Source organism: Ochotona princeps, chromosome 26 (assembly GCF_030435755.1).
Source record: "Ochotona princeps isolate mOchPri1 chromosome 26, mOchPri1.hap1, whole genome shotgun sequence".
Classification (NCBI taxonomy): domain Eukaryota; kingdom Metazoa; phylum Chordata; class Mammalia; order Lagomorpha; family Ochotonidae; genus Ochotona; species Ochotona princeps.
This window is the reverse complement of record NC_080857.1, coordinates 14443740-14462316: the sequence shown is the minus strand read 5'-3', so window position 1 is coordinate 14462316 and position 18577 is coordinate 14443740. Positions and strand designations below refer to the sequence as shown.

Below are 18577 nucleotides of genomic sequence, written 5' to 3'. Positions count from 1 at the left end.
AAAACCCACAAATGAAGATATGGGATCAAAGTTCTAAAAGCGGAGTATCGCAGAAGTGAAATGGGTGTCACTTTAGCTGTACAAAGCAAGAACAATGGTGAGCTTGTCTCTAGGGAAGTCGGTTGCATTTTCATAGCTGTATAAACCACTTCTACATTAGTGTGCAGGCATTTCATTCATGCCCATTTAAGAAACTCATTGTCAATTACACTATCATCCTAAGTGAAGAAATAAATTATTGAATACTTCCAAGACATAAACTTTCAAATATTAGATGTTTCAATAAACCTAGGAACTATAATAATATCTAAAACTTCTTGGAAACTTTTTCAATCATAGGCAAGCTAATTCAGCTGAAAAGGTTAACCTACAGCTCCATGTAAACAATCCGTTGGAGCATGAGGAGGATGTATAGGTATCAAGGGAAAAAAAACTCTTTGTTAAATTAGCCATAACATTTAGATATGCACATATGAATTTATAAATTTCCACTTGTGAGAGTAAGAACTACAAATCTTCAAGAGAGCAAACTTTTTCAAGAGCATGATTAGCGGATAGATGTTGACAATCTAGTCATTTTTTTCAGCATACCAACTAAGCACTGATTTTTGTCTAATGAGCTCTTATTAATTATATTCAAGATGTATTCATGGAATTTGCGAAATGTATTTGAGACAAATATATTAGCTCATTACAGAGTTATCATAACCCTGATGTCACTGAACCATTCTATATTATGTAGGATTCCTGGGTTTGTCAGTTCACTTCTGCCAACAGTCCTTCAACAGCCTTTCCTCCAGTAGCTTCTCCATATTCTACTGGACAAGATCTTCTCCTGATAGCTTCATCTTTAAATGTTTACTTCCTCTGTCTCATTTTTTTGCTGCAAGACCATCCTCAGGGAGAACTGTCTGCGCGCACACACACACACATGCACACACACAACTTTCTCTTACTTTAAAATACAGCACAACTAGCTGATTTTTTTCCATCATCCTTTCCCCAACGTAACCTAGCACTACCTTAGCCAAACCTCATCCCCCCACCAGCTTCTCTGACATCCTGTTCCTTGATCACACACATTTAACAAAGGGAAAGTTTAAGGACAAGGGCATGAGTGTGCTGCAACCAAGTTTTCATTTCACTTCTCTAGGATAACATGTAAATCTCCACACTAACTTCAACATAAAAGTCAAGGGGGCCACTGGGAAATGTTGACTGCAAACAATTAGGGAATCTGAAATAATATAGTCTCAATGTTATTATCCAATAATTCATTAGATAACATCACATATTCAAAATCTACTTTGCTTCTATTTTTTATAGATTTGAAAACACTGAAAGTCTTAGATGAAAGTTTGGTGCACTAAGAATTATTATATAAACAACATACCAGCTAGTCAAATGGCAGATCGCTACTTTGGCTTTCTTTTCCTTTTTTTTTTTAAATAAACCATTTTGTTCTTGTACATCCAGTTTGGACTTCTTTTCTCATTTCAGGAAACTCATTTAAGAATGTATCCTTTCTTCTATTAGTTTCATGTCATTAACATAATGGACACAAGTATCTTTGTATCTATGTATAACCACACATGAGAATTGATAGTCTCTTCTATTTACACACAAAACTGTGATATTAAAATTGCTTGATCCATTCTTTGGGTTTTATTCTTTTTAGAGATTATAGACAGACAAAACTATACTGTCTTTTTAAAAGATAAACACGATACACAGCATTTTAATCATGTATTGCATGGATCTTTGATTACTTAGTCCTCAACCAATGGAACTAAAACAGGATCCAGTTCCAAATTCAAATATCAAAGAATATTCAACTTCACCAATTTAGAAGGCATCCAAAATTACTAATCAAAATTAGGTGAAACTATCTTTTTGCATTTTGCAACAGAATAGAGCTTGTTTGTTTCTCATCTATTATTTTTTTATTACTCGCCTACTTTCACAGAAAAACAGAGCTATAGCTGAATAACCAAGACACAAGCTTCCCACAGCAGCCAAGAAAGTGAGTGTGTGAGTGTGTGGTGTGTGTGTGTGTACCAAGTGTATGCCCATACTTATATGACTGAACACAAATACTCCAATGGTCTGGAAAGCATCCGTGGGAAATGGCATCACAAACAGCTGTATACAGATTTCAACATTTTTTGCAGCTAACTAAACTTGCCTTTTAAGTTCCATTTTCGCAATCTTTTTGAAGCTTCTGTGTGCCTTCTGCGAGCTTCAGCTCAGCATTCAGCGATAACAAGGCTATCCAAGACCAAGAGCAAGTGGGGCCACACTGTGATTGTCAGGAGAGAGAACACACTAGCCCACAACACCCACTAGCTTTTCCTTTAATGGACAGCGCAGAGTATAAGTCACCCACTGAAAGTATACATACCACACATATGTTTCAAAAAGTGATTGTCTCCACACAAAAAAGCACACAGAAATGTAATATTTTTTTCTTTTTCAATCTCCCTTTCCCCCCTCATCCTATTCTACAATATAGGTTAAAATACCATGTTTTCATCTGTGATTTCTCTATGCCCCTTTGAACTGAACTTCTTCATCTGGACTTGTGCATATCTGTCTCATGGCTAACAAATTAGCATCGCTCTCTCCAGCTTCAAGGTGCAGCCGCCACGCTCACAGCCTTCCTGCCTCTTCTAGCTCGCCCACGTGGCTTTCTTCTGCTGCCTTTCCCTCTGCCTGCAAAGGAACAGGGAGAATTTGGATGGCCATTCCAACCACCCCGACCGAGGTATCTTGGCATCCACAGTACCCCCGTGCGTCAGGTGGTCTGACACGCGGACTGGCACAACCACAAACCACAAGATCAGAAACTACTTAACACATGAAATACCAAGCTCCTAACCGCATGGTCTGGCTTTGTGGATCGACTATCAGGACGCATTTGGGAATTTTCCAGCTGGGTTCTATCCATGCTAAATAAAGCCTAGGTACTGAGCTTTATGTTCACATAGATGGTAGTTGCCCTAATGTAGTAATTATTCACATGAGGTGTTTTTTTTTCCCCAGTTCCCAAACCATGAGTCAGCCATATCACTTCTTCCCCAGGGTACAGTTAAGCACAGGCTGAATCAGGAAGGTCCCCATTTCGGCTTGGGATCTTGTCAGTCACGAATTTTCAGTAAGAGGTGACAGAGTTACCACGTAACTCAAGGTCATCTGAATGGTGAAAGAAGTATTGAGATGTTAGAAGTTTCTGTTCTTCTGTCAGGTAATCTCCAGTCTTTCAAGTGAGGCCATGGAACTCAGTTCAAACAGTGGATTCAGCTTTTAATTTCTTATTAAATAAGAAGCTCTATTATCATCATACCTTTAGCCAGCTAATCTAGATTCATCTCTTGCTGAAATTCTTCTCCAGCCAACGCCGGACTTCTTGGAGATTATAGCAGAAGGGGCCCTTTCCTCCCAGATAAGCAATTTTCTGTCTCTCTACGATGCACACGCGTTCAAAGGCTACCCCATAGGCTACGTTGGCGTTATTGTCCATGCGGTCAGCCACAACCCGGCACTGGGGCGGCAAGGAGAAACGCTCCAGGAGCTGGTGGGCTGCTGCACATCGCTCTTCCTGGTTCCGATGCTTCTTCACCTCAAAAGATAACGAGGAGTCCCCAGGCACTGCCCAGCCGTCTGAAGGATGTGCCTCATCAATGTAGACCAACAGGAAGTCCGCCACCGACGAGAATTCTTCCACCAGTTTGCTGAAGGCTGGGAGCTGGCTGGTAAAAGGAGGTCAAGTGGCTGAGCCGAAGTTGACCACCAGTGGGCGCTCGGAGCTGGCAAAGTCAAGGAGGTGGCATTCCGCTCCGTCAGCCGTCTTGTCCTGAGCCCCGTTCCCGCTACTGTCACCTCCTTCAGGCCTGGAGACACACACCACACTGGAATTGGGGGCATCCTCACCCAATTTTACCTGATGGTGATAAAAAAAAAAAAAGAAAGAACAGGGAGAAAATGCCAGATTAAACACGTTGCCACTTCCATACAATTAGTTCTAACAGAATGTGAAATTTCTCTGAAAACAAGTGGTAAACATATCATTGATTTGAACAAAACTCATGGCAGGTAACATAAAGAAATGTTCCTAAGAGGATAACAGTCTTTTTCATTGTGTATAGTATCGAAAGGTAATTATTTTCATCACTGAAGTTAACTCTTTTCATAATTGAGGCTGAGTTTCCTTCCTCTCTCTCCTGCCAATACCTAGTGCACATTATAAACACACGGTTTATTGACTTCCTCTTAAAAGATGGAAATGAAGGATCTACTTCAAGACAAATTACCTTGGTTTGGGGAGAAAATGCCTCATTTTGGACTCCAAAATACTCAGGCAGGAACCTTATTTTCTTTCATTATCCCTTAATCTCTATCGGTGTACCATGATGTTAAGAGGCTCTATACATGGACACAGCTTGAGAACCTGGCTGCCACCCTCGCAGGCAGTTACTGCTACCTCTCAGTGTGTCAGCTTTCCATGGCTATCTGAAGGCGACACAGGAAAAGAACCCTCGATACTCAAGGTATTTTATGGGGAAATGGCAGTGAGTCATAAATTTATTTTGATATGAAAAATTTGAAACCATGTGAGTATGTATTTCGTAAACACACTTGCCACAAACTTTTTAAGGATGCCTTGAGCAATCAATCAATACGTGGGTGTGTACAGTCGTTATCAGATACCATACCAACATATTAAGCAAAATGCTATCTCCCTGGGCAATTCTGGGTTTTAAAAATGTCCCAAGAAGACAACATCTCCCCTGAATTTTTCATCGCTACTGTTCTGTTGTGGTTCTGTTACCAGAACCCAAAAATTTCTATTATAAAAACACAAAAACATCATTCCATTTTGGTCAATTTCTTATTTCCTGTATGTTTTGTATTATATTCTGTCTAATATAGGAAGTCACCAACCATTTACTTTCCTATATGACTTATTAACAAGCTTCACTGAATTACAAAATATTCAGGCAGAAGAGGTGCAGAAAAAAATTATTGCACATGCTTTTTAAATCGCTGAACATAGAATGAATGTTTGAGGCCTTTGGACTGTCAATTGGTAACAAAAAGCAAGCAGCTTGAAAGAGCCAATTACTTCAGTTTGAGTTAATACAATTGACTCTTCCCTTAAAATGGTTTAGTCAAAGCCAATAACACTTGGGACAATTTACGACAGTACAATTGATTTTTACATACTATCCTTAATATTACAAAGCCCTTCCAATTGGATCAACTTATTTCTCTCATATAAATACAGCTGCATATTATAGTGCTGTTAATTGAAGTCACTTAGAAGTGAATTGTTAAAGATGCAACAATCCAAAGACCAGTAGTCCACTTTACAAGTATCATTCGAGGGCTTTTATTCCTAAGCTACTGTTTAATGTTAATGCACTAGTCCTTTTAATGGCTCAGAATCAAAGCTCTTTCAGTTTTGAAAAATCCCAGCAAAGGGGGGTTGGGATCATATACTACTACTTTTCTAATATTAAAATAATAACCTTCCTTAGAAAAGGAAGCTGTTTGTGTGACTTTAAAAAATGATGTTTTTCAGTCATCACCAGAAAGTTATTTATTTATGCTGATTTTCTTGGCTAATTTGCAAATGACACCGCATAGAGAAATCCAAGAAGTCACTTGTTACCATATACTTTCATATAAACTAGTTTAACCTTAACATAAATTTCGAATTTCTGGATTGCCATTTTGAAGTATTATAAACCTTTTCATCTGGGGATTGTCTGGGCACCTTTTTGCAGATCTACATGGTGGGTTGCCTTCCCATTACCATCCATGTCTCCCTGTGAAAATTGTAGTGTTTTAGGAGAGATGTTTTTAAGAACATTGGTAGGCCGCCTGCCCCAACATACTGTGACAAGGACACTTGAATGTATTCGTAAGAGTATCTGGCGCCAACTTAAATAAGCAACCTGCTTACGGGAGAAAGATCACCTCTGTACTACTGGCGAGCAAGTTCTTGTCAGATGTGAAAACACCATCTTCCTGTTGGAACCTTCTTGTGACCCACACATAAGTACGTGGCCTTGAGCCTCCCTCGAGTGTCTCTCTTGTTTCTTGCCCTGTTATTCCAGACCATTCAACTACATAATTCAATCTGCTGAATCAATAGCTGACCAGCTCTGTCGTCACCTACTGAGCATTTTCTTGGAAAGTGAAGGCACTCTTCTTCCTCTTCCAAAGACTCAAGGTATGTCTCAGGCACTGGATTCTTTCCAAAACACGTGTCTAGTCACCTTAGGAAACTTAAGACAAATGCAATTCTATCATTTCAAAATTAAAATTAAAGAACATTACCAAATGCACATAATACTTCAGTCTGTGGCTTCAGAGTTTTGTTAGATGGAAAATACTTAGCTTTGTTGAGTTAGCCAGTGAGCAAATGTTGGCTGTTTAATCAGTCGATAAAATGACACCTTATAACACCCTTGACCTGCAATGAACATTCACGTATTTGGGTGACGGATAAGCTCAGCAAGGAAGATCAATTTACACATAGGAACCTTTGAGCTTTCCTACAGCATCTTGCCATAATCAATTCCTGGTGTTGTTGGTATATTCAACCAAAACAATCTTAGCTGGTCAGTGAGTAACAGGTAAGCAGCTGATCCTTTTGGTTTTTTATGAATGGTGATGAGACCCAGCAACCAATCGGCATTTCACAAGCATATGCTATTATTCATGAAGATGACAATGTGAAAGGAAATATATGCAAGACTGACAGTGCTAATTAGACTAGCAAAGAAAAACGCTGACTCATGAACCGCAAGTCTATATGCAAGCAGACCAGGAGTCCACTTTGTAAGTATCATAATCACAAATTTTCCCATCTTTGCTTAACATGATGGAATCTGGCTTAGCCAAAATAGAGGAAAAAATAACTTTGGAAATTTGAAAAATAATTTTTTTTCCTTTAAACCACAAATATAAACATTATTGTGCGTTTTGTCCCCCACCCTGATTTGACCATCTTGAACATTAATCTCCTGTTGCACTAGGGTTTCCAACCAAGAATGTCTGGGTTGGCTTGGCGATGCACCCTGCTGAGATCCAATGGGAGAGTCACCACTACCTAAAGTGATGGAAGATTCTTTCCCCTCCCCAGGAGCAGAGCATTCCTTGACACAGGGCCAAAACGATGAAGAAAATAAAACTGGTCCCATAATAATATGTGGGCAGCAGGCCAGAAGCTCAGCACAAACAAGTTATCCCCCGGTCCTCCCAAACTGCGTTTTGATTTCCCACAGTGGCACACGGAGTCTCCTGGCCACAAGTTACCTATCATCTTAGTTTCTCCTTCTTAGAGGGTTTGTGTTTGGTTTTTGTCCTTAATGAGACATATTTGCCAAAGAGGCATTCAAAAGGCATTTTTTACTCTTGCGGAAGAGTAATTAGGTCGGTACCTCTTTCCCTGCCAGCATGAGCTGCTCTAAAGAGAACCCTGCCCAGTATTTAATGCCCAAACACAAGAAGCATCATTGCCACTAATTGGTCTTGAAGTTCCGATGTTCCCAAAGGGTCTCTTTATTTTGCAAGGATCAGAAAGGACAGACGTAAAATGTGATATCGTCATCACTGACTTTTCTCTCTCTCATCTGCAGGAATACAGTTTTCCATCCTTGCTTTATTTTTTTGTTTTTTCAATCAACATCAACAGGACACTAACAAAGGACGTAAATAGAAGATTTACATATTTGCCACAAGGAGAGATCTCTGGGCCAAGCTCAGTCATTGCTGCAAACTTTATCAGTATAATCCTGAGTATAAATATACAAGCACGTAAAAGTTTTGACTCCCTTGACAATGGGATTTCTTTCTCAGACAGTGTTCAGTGCATGAAGGGATAATACTGCTTTAGCATGTGGGCTGTGAAACACCAAATGAGGGGGAGAAAGGAGGCATTCATCAAGTGCAAGCTGCAAATGGAGCATATACCACTAACCTTCTCTTTTCTTTTTTCCCCTTTTCTTTTCCACAGCCTGAAAAAGGCTTCTGAACAAACTATTTCATGTGCCCACGATTAAAAAGTAAAAGCAAATGATAAAAATGGGGGTAGATGTGTGACCAAAGTTTTACACATGCTTTTAGCTACCCAAAGCCCTGAAAATGGCTTCATTAACTGTCAGGAAGTTTCAAATTCTTGGACATAATGACCGAGCTACATCAATGAACTTAGAAACGTGGCCAAACAATCATTAAGAACAGATTTAACCATTTCCGTTCAGAATGGCCAACTCCATCAGAGCCCAAGAGGAAGCTTCATATTTTCAGACTCAGCTGCCTTCGGTTCTTCTCTTTTGAACTTATACCTCAAAAATACAGTTCTCAGCCCTATCATTTCCCAGGATTCTATTCAAGGAATGGAGACACTCTGGATACGGACTGCTTTGGATTCTTCGGGGGCTGTTTCTCTCTTAAAAAGAGCCATTTTCCATTGTAGAAACTAGTGTCAAAAGGCTTGAGGTGAATGAAGAGGAGGAGGAGACGGTTAAGAGACCCTTTCAAAACCAAAATTAAATGTTCAAATGAATATGCTTTCTGTCCTGGGCAGTATTAACTGTGCAGAAGCCAAACTGCTTGTCAGTATCTATACTGCGTGTTTATTTTTACACTTCATTTAGGTAAGAGCCAGGCTCCCAGACAGGACAGTTTACTTATTGGTTGCACAGCAGTACAAGGATGCAGTGTTCAGGTGCAATGATATTGACCAGAAAACTTACATCACAAATATCTGTTACTCACCTCAAAATCTCTGACTAGTCGGTAAAGTCTGTTCAGTCAAAATTCTACACAAAAATCTGTCTAAGCCTCTATTATCTTCCAAAATATCTCTATAGTTTTAAAACCCATTTGATGTTTTTATGAAAACAACTATTTGTAAGTTTGCCATAATTTTTCAAATTTATTCATTCCTGTGTTGCTTCATGTGGGGACAAAAAACAGTAGGCTAACACTTCCAACTCTGCTTCATCTAGAGCTTTTCCAAAGTGTCTGTCAAGGAGACAATTAAAAACAACAAAATCCTGTCTAATTGTGTCATAGGTGGACACACCCCTCCTCCTCCTCCTGGAAGCCTGAAAATAATGCAAATCAGGATTGCAAAAGACTGTGACGCCATCTCCGAACCTCCCCCAGGGCCTGCAAATGGCCACACCCAAAGGCTGCGGCACACATGACCACCCCATTCAGAAAGTGACTCAACCCCCTAGAGACCTGGTGACCCTCAGGTGCCATGACCATGACCATCACCCTGGCCATAATGGAAGGCACGAACAGACCCCCTTTCAGTTCAAAGTTTTGGTCACCATGCTTCCGTTCATTACACTTGCATCCAATACTGTCTCCAGATGCAGGGGCCCTTTGATTGCCTCTGCTCATGGCAGCTATTACATAAAACATTTAAAGCAAATATAACAATGTCAGGCATGAACTTGGTCACTCATTAGATGAGTTGGCAGATGCCAAGAAATACACAAGAGGAATACACAGATCTTATTACACAAAGAAATCCCAAACACCCATCTTTCCTAATTTCTGAAATATGAACAACTTACTGCCACACATTGGAATACTATGCATTAGTGAAAAAAATAAGTAGTAAAGTTTATTAAAGAAGTATTCAGGTGCTTCTCCATATTTTCATTAATAAGCTGCTTACTTGGAGAAACTATCTCTACTTAACACTTGTGGATGACATTAGAGTGCTCATGGTAAGATATACATGCAGACCAGTAAAATTCATCAGAGAAGTCGTTTTTTTTGTCAACAATCATTCAAAAAAGTACAAATAGACTTGGCTCAGACCATTGACAATTCCATGTTATCTGCTAGCATGCACAGCATATGGATGTAGAGAGGGAGGTTCCTAATGAACAATATACTCGATAAATTGATGTATTCCCCTGCCCTTCCAGAAATTCTCCATCCCTGGAACAAATCTGAGCGATTTCACATCCCACGCATGTGTTTGTGGAAATGGATCATTTCAGTACTCTGTTGGTCTACTCACATCTCCCATTCACCTCGCCATACATTCACCTCAAACCTACATGAACTTTGATGACTGTAACCTGAGTCTCAAAAGGACGTTCTCATTTACCTGTAAGACTTCTTGCTACTTACTTTAGGCAAAAATGCTAACAATCCCACAGGTTAAGTCACAATAACAAAGATATAGGTTGTAGTGAAATTTCCCTTAGACATAGTAGGAGGTTTTTCTCTCAGAGATCCAATTCCCATGCCCTAGATTCTTTCTGACTAGAAGTTACTTTGGTGTACAGCTTTATTTTTCTAGGGTTTCTTGTGGAGGAATCATTTTCTTCTTGCTCTTTGATTCCCAGTTCTTTGATTCTGCCTGCCAAAAGCCCACATCCTTGTAACACCTGGCCATCCTATTCCTCCCAAACTTCCTTCCCTGGCATCATTTGCAGGGTCCCTCAGTACTATGAGGGAAAAACCAAAATTGCCTGGTTTAACACAACCTCTGCTTCGAGAATTCACCCTGCTCCACCCTGGAGGGTTTTCAGGCATCCCAGGGGCAACACGGATGAGGGGAAACTGACAAAGAGCACTGCCCAAACATTCCTCTTTGCCCCTGAAAAATCTTAGCTGAAAAGGCACAACCAGTACCTTCAAGGAGCAAAAAAAAAAAAAAAAAAAAAAAAAGTGGGGTGCCACCATTTTCCATTTAGAAACTAGGATCACGTGGTCTGGTTTTGTGAGAGCAGCTCCCAGATACAACCTCTGCAGGTAAAAGAGGTCACCATGTTAGATGACAAGGGACACGTGACATCGACAGGAATGAGCTATTCCGCTCTTTCTAAATGCAATTTAGGTTACTTTTTTTTTTTTTTTTAGTGGGAGGGGACAAAAAAAGTGATTTCCTTTTCAAAATAGAGATTTCTGACAGAACTCCCTTGAACAAACTGCTATCTGGGGATGGAGGACTCAAGAGTTTGATAAAGCTTTCCAATGGGCTCAAACCCAGATCGGTACAGAGCAGGACACACACACTCCTGCTTTAACCCTTGCCTCTACCAAAAGTGAAGAGACTGCCATGCTCACTCACTTTTGCTGTCACCACTGTGTTAACAAGAGAGTTTCCAGGAACCTTTCCCTTTCCTTGTTTTTCAGTGCCCGGCCCCTCCATCCGTCTTCCCCAGGGCTCCTCACACAGCCTCCCATTACATAAACATCACAATTCCAGTTGCTGACAAAAGCAGAATCAACAGAGAAATCTTACCTCCCCTCAACATATCTGATTTTTCTCAAAATTATTTGAAGGGTTTGAATAGTCTCTACTCCAACATCACAGCATGATATTAATGTTTCTTATGAGAAAGATTATTGATGTGCTCTCACACAATTATTCTGGTTTCACATCTGTCACTCCCATTATTTCACCTGAGCAACAGGTGTAGAAAGTAAACACAGACTCCCTGGTCCATAGCCACTAGGCACCGCCCAGAGAGGGGTCCAAAACTCCCAGTGGACTCCAGTCGCCGACGGTCCCGCCCTTGCCTTCCCCTGTTGGCCCAGGGAGAGGTCCACTGGCCAGGGAACTCACCTGTTTGTAGGCGTCAAGGAGGAAGCTCTTCCACACACAGCGTAGTCCCTCTGAGGTCAGCATGCGCCGCCACTCTCCGCGGGTGGACTTGGAGCGACTCAAGAGCAGCACCACGTGCTTGAGCAGAATGACCGAGTCATAGAGCGCCAGGAAGAGGCAGTTGGAGAAGAAAACTGGCAGAATTTGCAGTGTGATCAGCAGGTCTACGCTAAGGATGCCCATCTTCTCTGCCTCCTGAGTCAGTCCCCGTGTGTGCTCCGGTTCCCCTGCACCCTCTTATTTAAAAGGGGGGAGGTGGTAGAGGGGGTGGGGAAGGTAAGGGGGGAAGGTTGGGAGGTGGGGGAGAAGTAGAAAAACTAAATTAAAAGGAAGCCCAAGCTGTCTCCTTTTTTCAAAGAAGCGAAATGGCAAGACCAAGTTCAGTCTCTCCAGCCCAGCAGTTGGAGTGTGCCCATCAATTCATTCAATTCCGAGCTGCTGCCTTTTTTTTTTTTTTTTCAGGATTTAAGATTTAAAAAAAAAAAAAAAAAAACTGGCGTGCCCGTCCCTAATCCAGTTACCCCTGTCAGAGTCCGTTAAAGACAGGCAAGTTGTACTTTCATTTCCAAGCACCTATGAGACTGTAGCAGAAACTGCAATTTTTTCTTTAGCTTTTCATTGTCTCTACGTTCTTTAAACGTAGCCTGTTTCTTGGGTTGCCAGAGTTGTTAAAATGTGCTTTGAGGGTAGTTTGGTTGTTGTTCTTTCTTGACTCCGCTTTAGACACACTTTCTGTCCTCCTCCCAGCCTCACTCCTGTTCCTCCTCCAGGAGCGGCCGAGCCCTCTCCTTTCCTCTCTCCTTCTGGCTTTTCCTTTCTGCTATCTGTGGTGCAAAGTGGCTCTCTCTGCAGCCCAGTGAGTCTCCCCGAAGCCTTTTATACATTCTCTGGCTAATTGCTGCAATAGAGAAATGAAAGCCTAATCTTGGTAAAGATCTTGACGTCATTGAGAAAGAGGGCTTTACTTTGGCCAGGACTACAGTGAATAGAAAAGCAAAACTCAACAACTTTTTTTTTTTCCAGAAAGGGTGAGGGAGAGACAGTGGAATTTTGCTTTGTGATTTAAAGAGAAAGAAAAAATTAATGCTTTGACAGCTAGCTCTCAGGTAATGCTTCCAAACTTTGGGGAAAGTCATTTAATATAATGTGTAGACCGATGGGGTTACACTCTCTCTTCTGATTATCTTTATTAAACGATGAGTTTATTATTAGTATTAATGTTAGTATTTTAGTATTAGAAAGAAAAGTTCCTGGAAGACAGGTAGCAAAAACAAAGAATATGCATAGATTATCTCTACTCAGGCTCTTACGAGACATGAATGTTTAACTTTTAATTGTCACACCTTCTACCAACAGTTTGTCTCTTCAAATACATGACCTAGGTCCTTGAAATGTTTTTGAGTCATACTTTTATTTAAGGAAACATAGAATGACTTGTGAGGTGGAATTTTTTTTAAATGTTTTCAGTAACATTGCCTTTCTCTGAAGTTTCTTAGAGAAATCTGATACACATTTCTTTTTAATTTTACTGAAACTATCAATGCCAAAAACAATTTTTTAAAAAAAAATACTGCACACATGAAAGGAATAGGTAACCTGACCTTTTAGCTCTATTTTGTTTTTATGCAGATAAAACTAAAATTTCTCCTAGAAGAGCATGACAAGCCATACGGCTAAGAAATACATTATTAATAAGAGTGTTCCTTAAATTCACTCTTCCTTGGCTTTTGTTAGCATAACCCCTAAGAGACATGACAGGTTAGAAAATCTTCCTTTTTGCTTGAAAAATAAACTTAAGGCTGCAGTTCATTGGGAACAGCTGGTCCCAGGTGCCCGTGGACCATTGCTCAATGGCTTCTCCCGTTTGTTTCTAAGTTTTCAGGCAGCCAGCACTTGGAGAGAACGCCACACCTGTCTCATCCTTGCTGCCTTACTTATCATAGATGAAGGTGGGGCAAGTGCAGACATGGGTGGTAGGGTACAAAAACATCAGTGAAAATTAATTAGCTGAGCTTTCTGTGTGCACAGAGCCCCATTAAGGCTAAGCTGAGTAGCGGTGCAAGCTGCGTTCAGTCCAGTGCTGTATTTTGTCCTGTGGCTAAAACCTGTAGGATTAACAGACATAAAAGCCTACATCAAAAGTCCTCCACTTAGGAGGTGGGAGACACACAGGCTCCATTCCACAAATCAGTGTGCTCTGTCTGGTGGGGAGCTTTTTGCCCTTATGAAAGAAGAAATAATTGGAGAAGTTCTTTAGTTTCTGTCTGGTCAGAGCCTCTCACCTCTTTGTTCATGTGTGTCTCCCTAGCACCTGGAATCAGGCTCGCTGCAGAGGTCTGTAAGGAATGGCTAGAGTAGCCTAGGGCCTCTGTTCTACACTAGGGGGCACCATTCTCATACAAGAAGACCCAAGGGGTGTCCCATGGGAGGAGCTCCTCAGAGACACACCCTTCCCACACCCTCCTAGTTCAAGTTCCTCATGAGGTTGGCCCATGATCAATTTGGGATTGGACTTTTTTTTTTTTTTTTTGAGAACTCAGAGCTTCAAGAAAGAAATATGACAAATCACAGAGAAAATTATATATATAATTAATGAGGACATCATTATTCCTATTTATTCGAGTGTATTGCTCATCTACTACTCATATGTACATATTGATTCCATTCATTCTCTCAAATTTCTCAACACTCTTCAGGGTGGAAAAGGGGACAAAGAAAGGGGTGACGACATGGTCTTTAGACTGGTAGTGTAGACGGGTGAGCTGTCATGTCGGATGGAGGCCCAGCCAACAATGGCAGAGGGCAGTAAGGATTCAGGAAATGATGCTTCCCCTCACTGCCTACACCTTACATCTCACAGCTTCTCAGTCATTGATTTTGCCCAGTTGAAATTAAACCAACTCCTCGAGGTGAGGACCTCAGCAGTGACAAACCAGCGCTGCCTCACTCATCACTGACTTGCAAAGAGAAATGGGTTTCAGAGTGCCTCGCTAAGGAGAGATCTGTAGAAAATCAGAAAAAGCTGTCCTTTTACACAGAAAGTTCAAAGCACACCTCGATTACAACTGGTGATGAATCAAAATTATGATTCTGTCGGGGCCTTTTTGTTTGTTTTTATGCTTTTTTTGTTTCCCCTTGAGGTCAGAAATGCTTGAGGGAAGAAACAGTTATTCTCTTTAAATAGGAGCACCAGTAGGCAGCTGGCCAACCCAGTAGTGTCATTTCTCAGAGTTCTTCTTTCATTTGTTTTTTTCTAAATGAATGACTAGATGAATCACCAAACTGAGAGCCATTTTTCTCCCAGACAATCTGTCTGTTCATTCCAGAAATTATAGTTTTCTAAAGCTATTTTTCTTTTTATGTGCAGTCCACAGTTGCTTGTTCTAATTATGAGTGCTTTGATCCTCAAGTAATTTTATACTCATTAAGTAACAAAATAACCATACAGTGACAGAGTATGATTTTTCCCATCACACAAATGAAAGTGGATGGCCAGGGCTGTGGGGTCTGAGCTGGTGTTGGGATCTCTTCCCCAAAGTCCAAGCTTTCCTTTATTCCCTAATGACTGTTCTGTGGGTCCTGGCCTTACTCTGGGAACCAAAACTTCAGAGACAAAAAGGTTTATCAGCAGTTTTATCTTCCAAATTGCAAATGCTATCAGGGATTTCCCATCTGTTGAATGCTGCCTCCACACGAGCCCCGCTTTAGATTTCATAGGATGATTTAAATGGCTTGGGGTCATGTTAGCATTTTCAGCAATCAACATGGTAATGAATTAAATTCAAACCAGCTTGTGGCATGCTGCTTGAATTTCCTTATACAATGTTGTACATGTATTTTACATTCTAAAGAGATGAAGCCCAGGGCAATTTGCTTTGGGCTTTTTAATAAGTGTGAAACCACTATAAAATCGCTTAATTGTTCCCTCCCCTTTACCCGCCTTCCCCTACCTGTGGTAATGGAGCACAATGACCTACCACTGCCTCCTGCTGGTCGGCAAAATAAATATATGAGTGACAACTTTTCCCTTGGTCCACTCGGACTATTGTGATTCAGAAAATAATGAAGTTGGATAGCATGGAAGTTATATGGGACATTTCAAGCATAACAGCTACCACTACGATTTCCTTACTGTTATCTGAATGAACAAAAACAGCATCCGAAGAATTCTGTGACATTGACAAGTTGATATCACTCACTGACTTTCAAAACAGTCTGAGTATCATACAGTGCTATTCTATAGAATCCCAGGGAGTTGTCAAATATAGTTTCAAAAAAAAATGGGATTTTATTTTTATTTCATTAAAAACTAGTCAAACAAATAGAAGTATCTAGAAAAGATAGGCTTCCTGGTTTGGAGTTTGGGAACATGGTTACCCATCATAGTGCCCTGAAGTGGCACAGCATCTGTCGAACAAAGAAATCACAAACTGGTTCTGTCCAAGACAGCAATTGATGAAGAGTATACACCACAACTACTGCACTGCTTAAAATGCCCTGTGGGCCCATGCATTCCACAAACACAGCTCTGCTTCTTGTCACGTGATGAAAGGAGAAGTTTGATGGATAAAGCACACAATCCCAGAGCAAATGCAGACACACCTTGAGCAAAGCAGCATAGGGCTAGAATAATGCAGGAGGGAGTGTTCCATCCCAACAGCCTTCCTGTAGGTCCCTTAGCAGCTTTGGGCCTAGAACAGGTGCATTCTTGCCTCTCGGCTGTGGCTGCTCTTTTTCGCTCCCCTACCCTTGCTGGACAATCTACTGTAAGATCCAGGAAGAAAAGCAAACAGGAAAAGGGAGGAAAGCAAAAATGAAGAACAATGGTGGGTAACAATGGTAGGAGAAAAAAAGACAAGACTCAATGAGCTGCCTTTGCAGACCCACAGCAAGGGAAGTCAACTATGCCAGTTGTGCCCAAGCTCTGTGTGAGGGACATAGCGGTGAGAAGCTGAGTGGCAGTCATCACCTCATTTCTCAGAGGCCACTGCACAGTGGCAAGGAGACAACAGCCTTCGTTTGCTACTGACCTGGACTGGATGGAAATGGATGGCCACCTCCCTTCAATAGCTACCCACGCCATACCAGATGTCAAGGGGTTCTCTGGTTTCTTGGTTTTCAGAATAGTTTATTCACCTTCAGAAACAAAGTTGGCATGGGTGGGGGAGAAGGAAAGAACTGGGAGATGGACAGAGAGGGAAGACTATCCTGGCAAAACCTGGCACATTTCTTTAGGACAGAAAGCCCTCAAAATGAATGAAATGAATTCACCATTTCCATTCATCCCTCCTGGATCCTTGAGGCAACTGTCAAAAGAAACAAAGAGCTATGGCCAAAAATTGTCAACTTTGGGACAAGTTTTCCATTGCTTCATTCAACCTCTCATAGAGAATTATTAGATGATACTCTGTTTTAAAATAAAGCAGGCATTTCTAAATAGCTTATAGCAGCTTTTTTAAAAATTTCAATAGGACCAGCAGGGTGGTACAGCAGGCTAATTCTCTGCCCCATGGCACTGGCATCCCACATGGGCACTGGTCTGCGTCCTGGCTGCTCCACTTCCAATTGAGCTCCCTGATGATGGCCTAAAAAAGCATTAGACAATGGTCCAAGTCCTTGGGACTTTGCACCCACATGGGAAATCAGAAAAAGTCCCTGGCCCCCAGCCTCAGATTAGCTGAGCTCTGGCCATTGCAACCATTTGGGGAGTGAACCAGTGGGCGGTTCACTCTCTCTCCTCTGTAAAATCTGTCTTTCAAAAACAGGGTATGACAGAATACACTGAAATACATGCTGGCTCATGTCATTCTGAGGGTATTAGTACCACTGGGAGCCAAGGGCACCAAGCCTTCTTTCAGAAGAATCAATCAACACTACTGCACAGAGGAAATAAACTAGGTACTCTATTGTATTCACAAGGAAAATGATGAAGCTAAAGGAATTAACTGTAGCATGCAAAATTCACTTCTGATATAGGGATAAAGTATCTTCAATAAATATGATTATGCAGTGAGGTACGCTACCAAGGGCAGTGATGACCAATTCTCAAGAAAGGAAGGCTAACATGATCATTTCTTTAAACCTTTAAGATAATGGTTTGTAACAAATTACTCTAGGAACTTAAAAACATACAATGGGGCCAACAGAAAAATATCATATTCAGAACTTTTGCTCATTTTCTATTTCAATTTTCAGACTTTTTGTCAGATGAAACTAATTTCTATGTTTTTCAAAGAGGTAGTACATAGCAAAGGACTAGCCTGTCAACTAAAGATGAACTGTAACAGATGAATTTCAAATCTAGTTTAAAATCCAGTCTCATTGGGCCCGGCAGCATGACCTAGCAGCTAAAGTCCTCACCTTGAATGCACTGGGATCCCATATGGGTGCCAGTTCTAATCCCGGCAGCTCCACTTACCATCCAGCTCCCTGCTTGTGGCCTGGGAAAGCAGTCGAGGACAGCCCAATGCTTTGGGACCTGCACCCACGTGAGAGACCTGGAAAAGGTTCCTGGTTCCCGGCTTCGGATCGGCACAGCACCAGCTGTTGTGGTCACTTGGGGAGTGAATCATCGGACGGAAGATCTTCCACTCTGTCTCTACTCCTCTCTGTATATCTGACTTTGCAATAAAAATAAATAAATATTTTTAAAAATCCAGTCTCATGGATTAGATGAACATTGGAAGTGTGTTATCAAGGCACACTTAGCTAGAAGGTAATTTCCAAAATAGATGTATTGGAAAATTCCTGAATAGTCATACTTTGCTTTTGCATGACTATTTTCAATCTTCCTTTAAAGGCTTTACATAAACCTTCCCAAAATAAAGCAACCACTTCATGATTTTTATTTCAGTAATGAGCCAAATCATACACAAATAAAACATGCCAAGGCTCTCACAGTAAGACTCTCCACTGCTTCCTGAAAAC

General features: G+C 41.1%; 1 protein-coding gene across 1 annotated transcript; it reads right to left on the bottom strand.

Annotated features, from left to right (window-relative positions):
• Window positions 1-3312: 3312 nt before the first annotated feature.
• Window positions 3313-12481, bottom strand: DIO2 (iodothyronine deiodinase 2). The gene is made up of 2 exons (XM_004584356.3): window positions 11612-12481; window positions 3313-3940 (listed from the first exon to the last, which is right to left on the bottom strand). The coding sequence occupies exons 1-2, from the start codon at window positions 11831-11833 to the stop codon at window positions 3365-3367; spliced, it is 798 nt and encodes a 265-aa protein (XP_004584413.4). The 5' UTR covers window positions 11834-12481; the 3' UTR covers window positions 3313-3364.
• Window positions 12482-18577: the final 6096 nt, after the last annotated feature.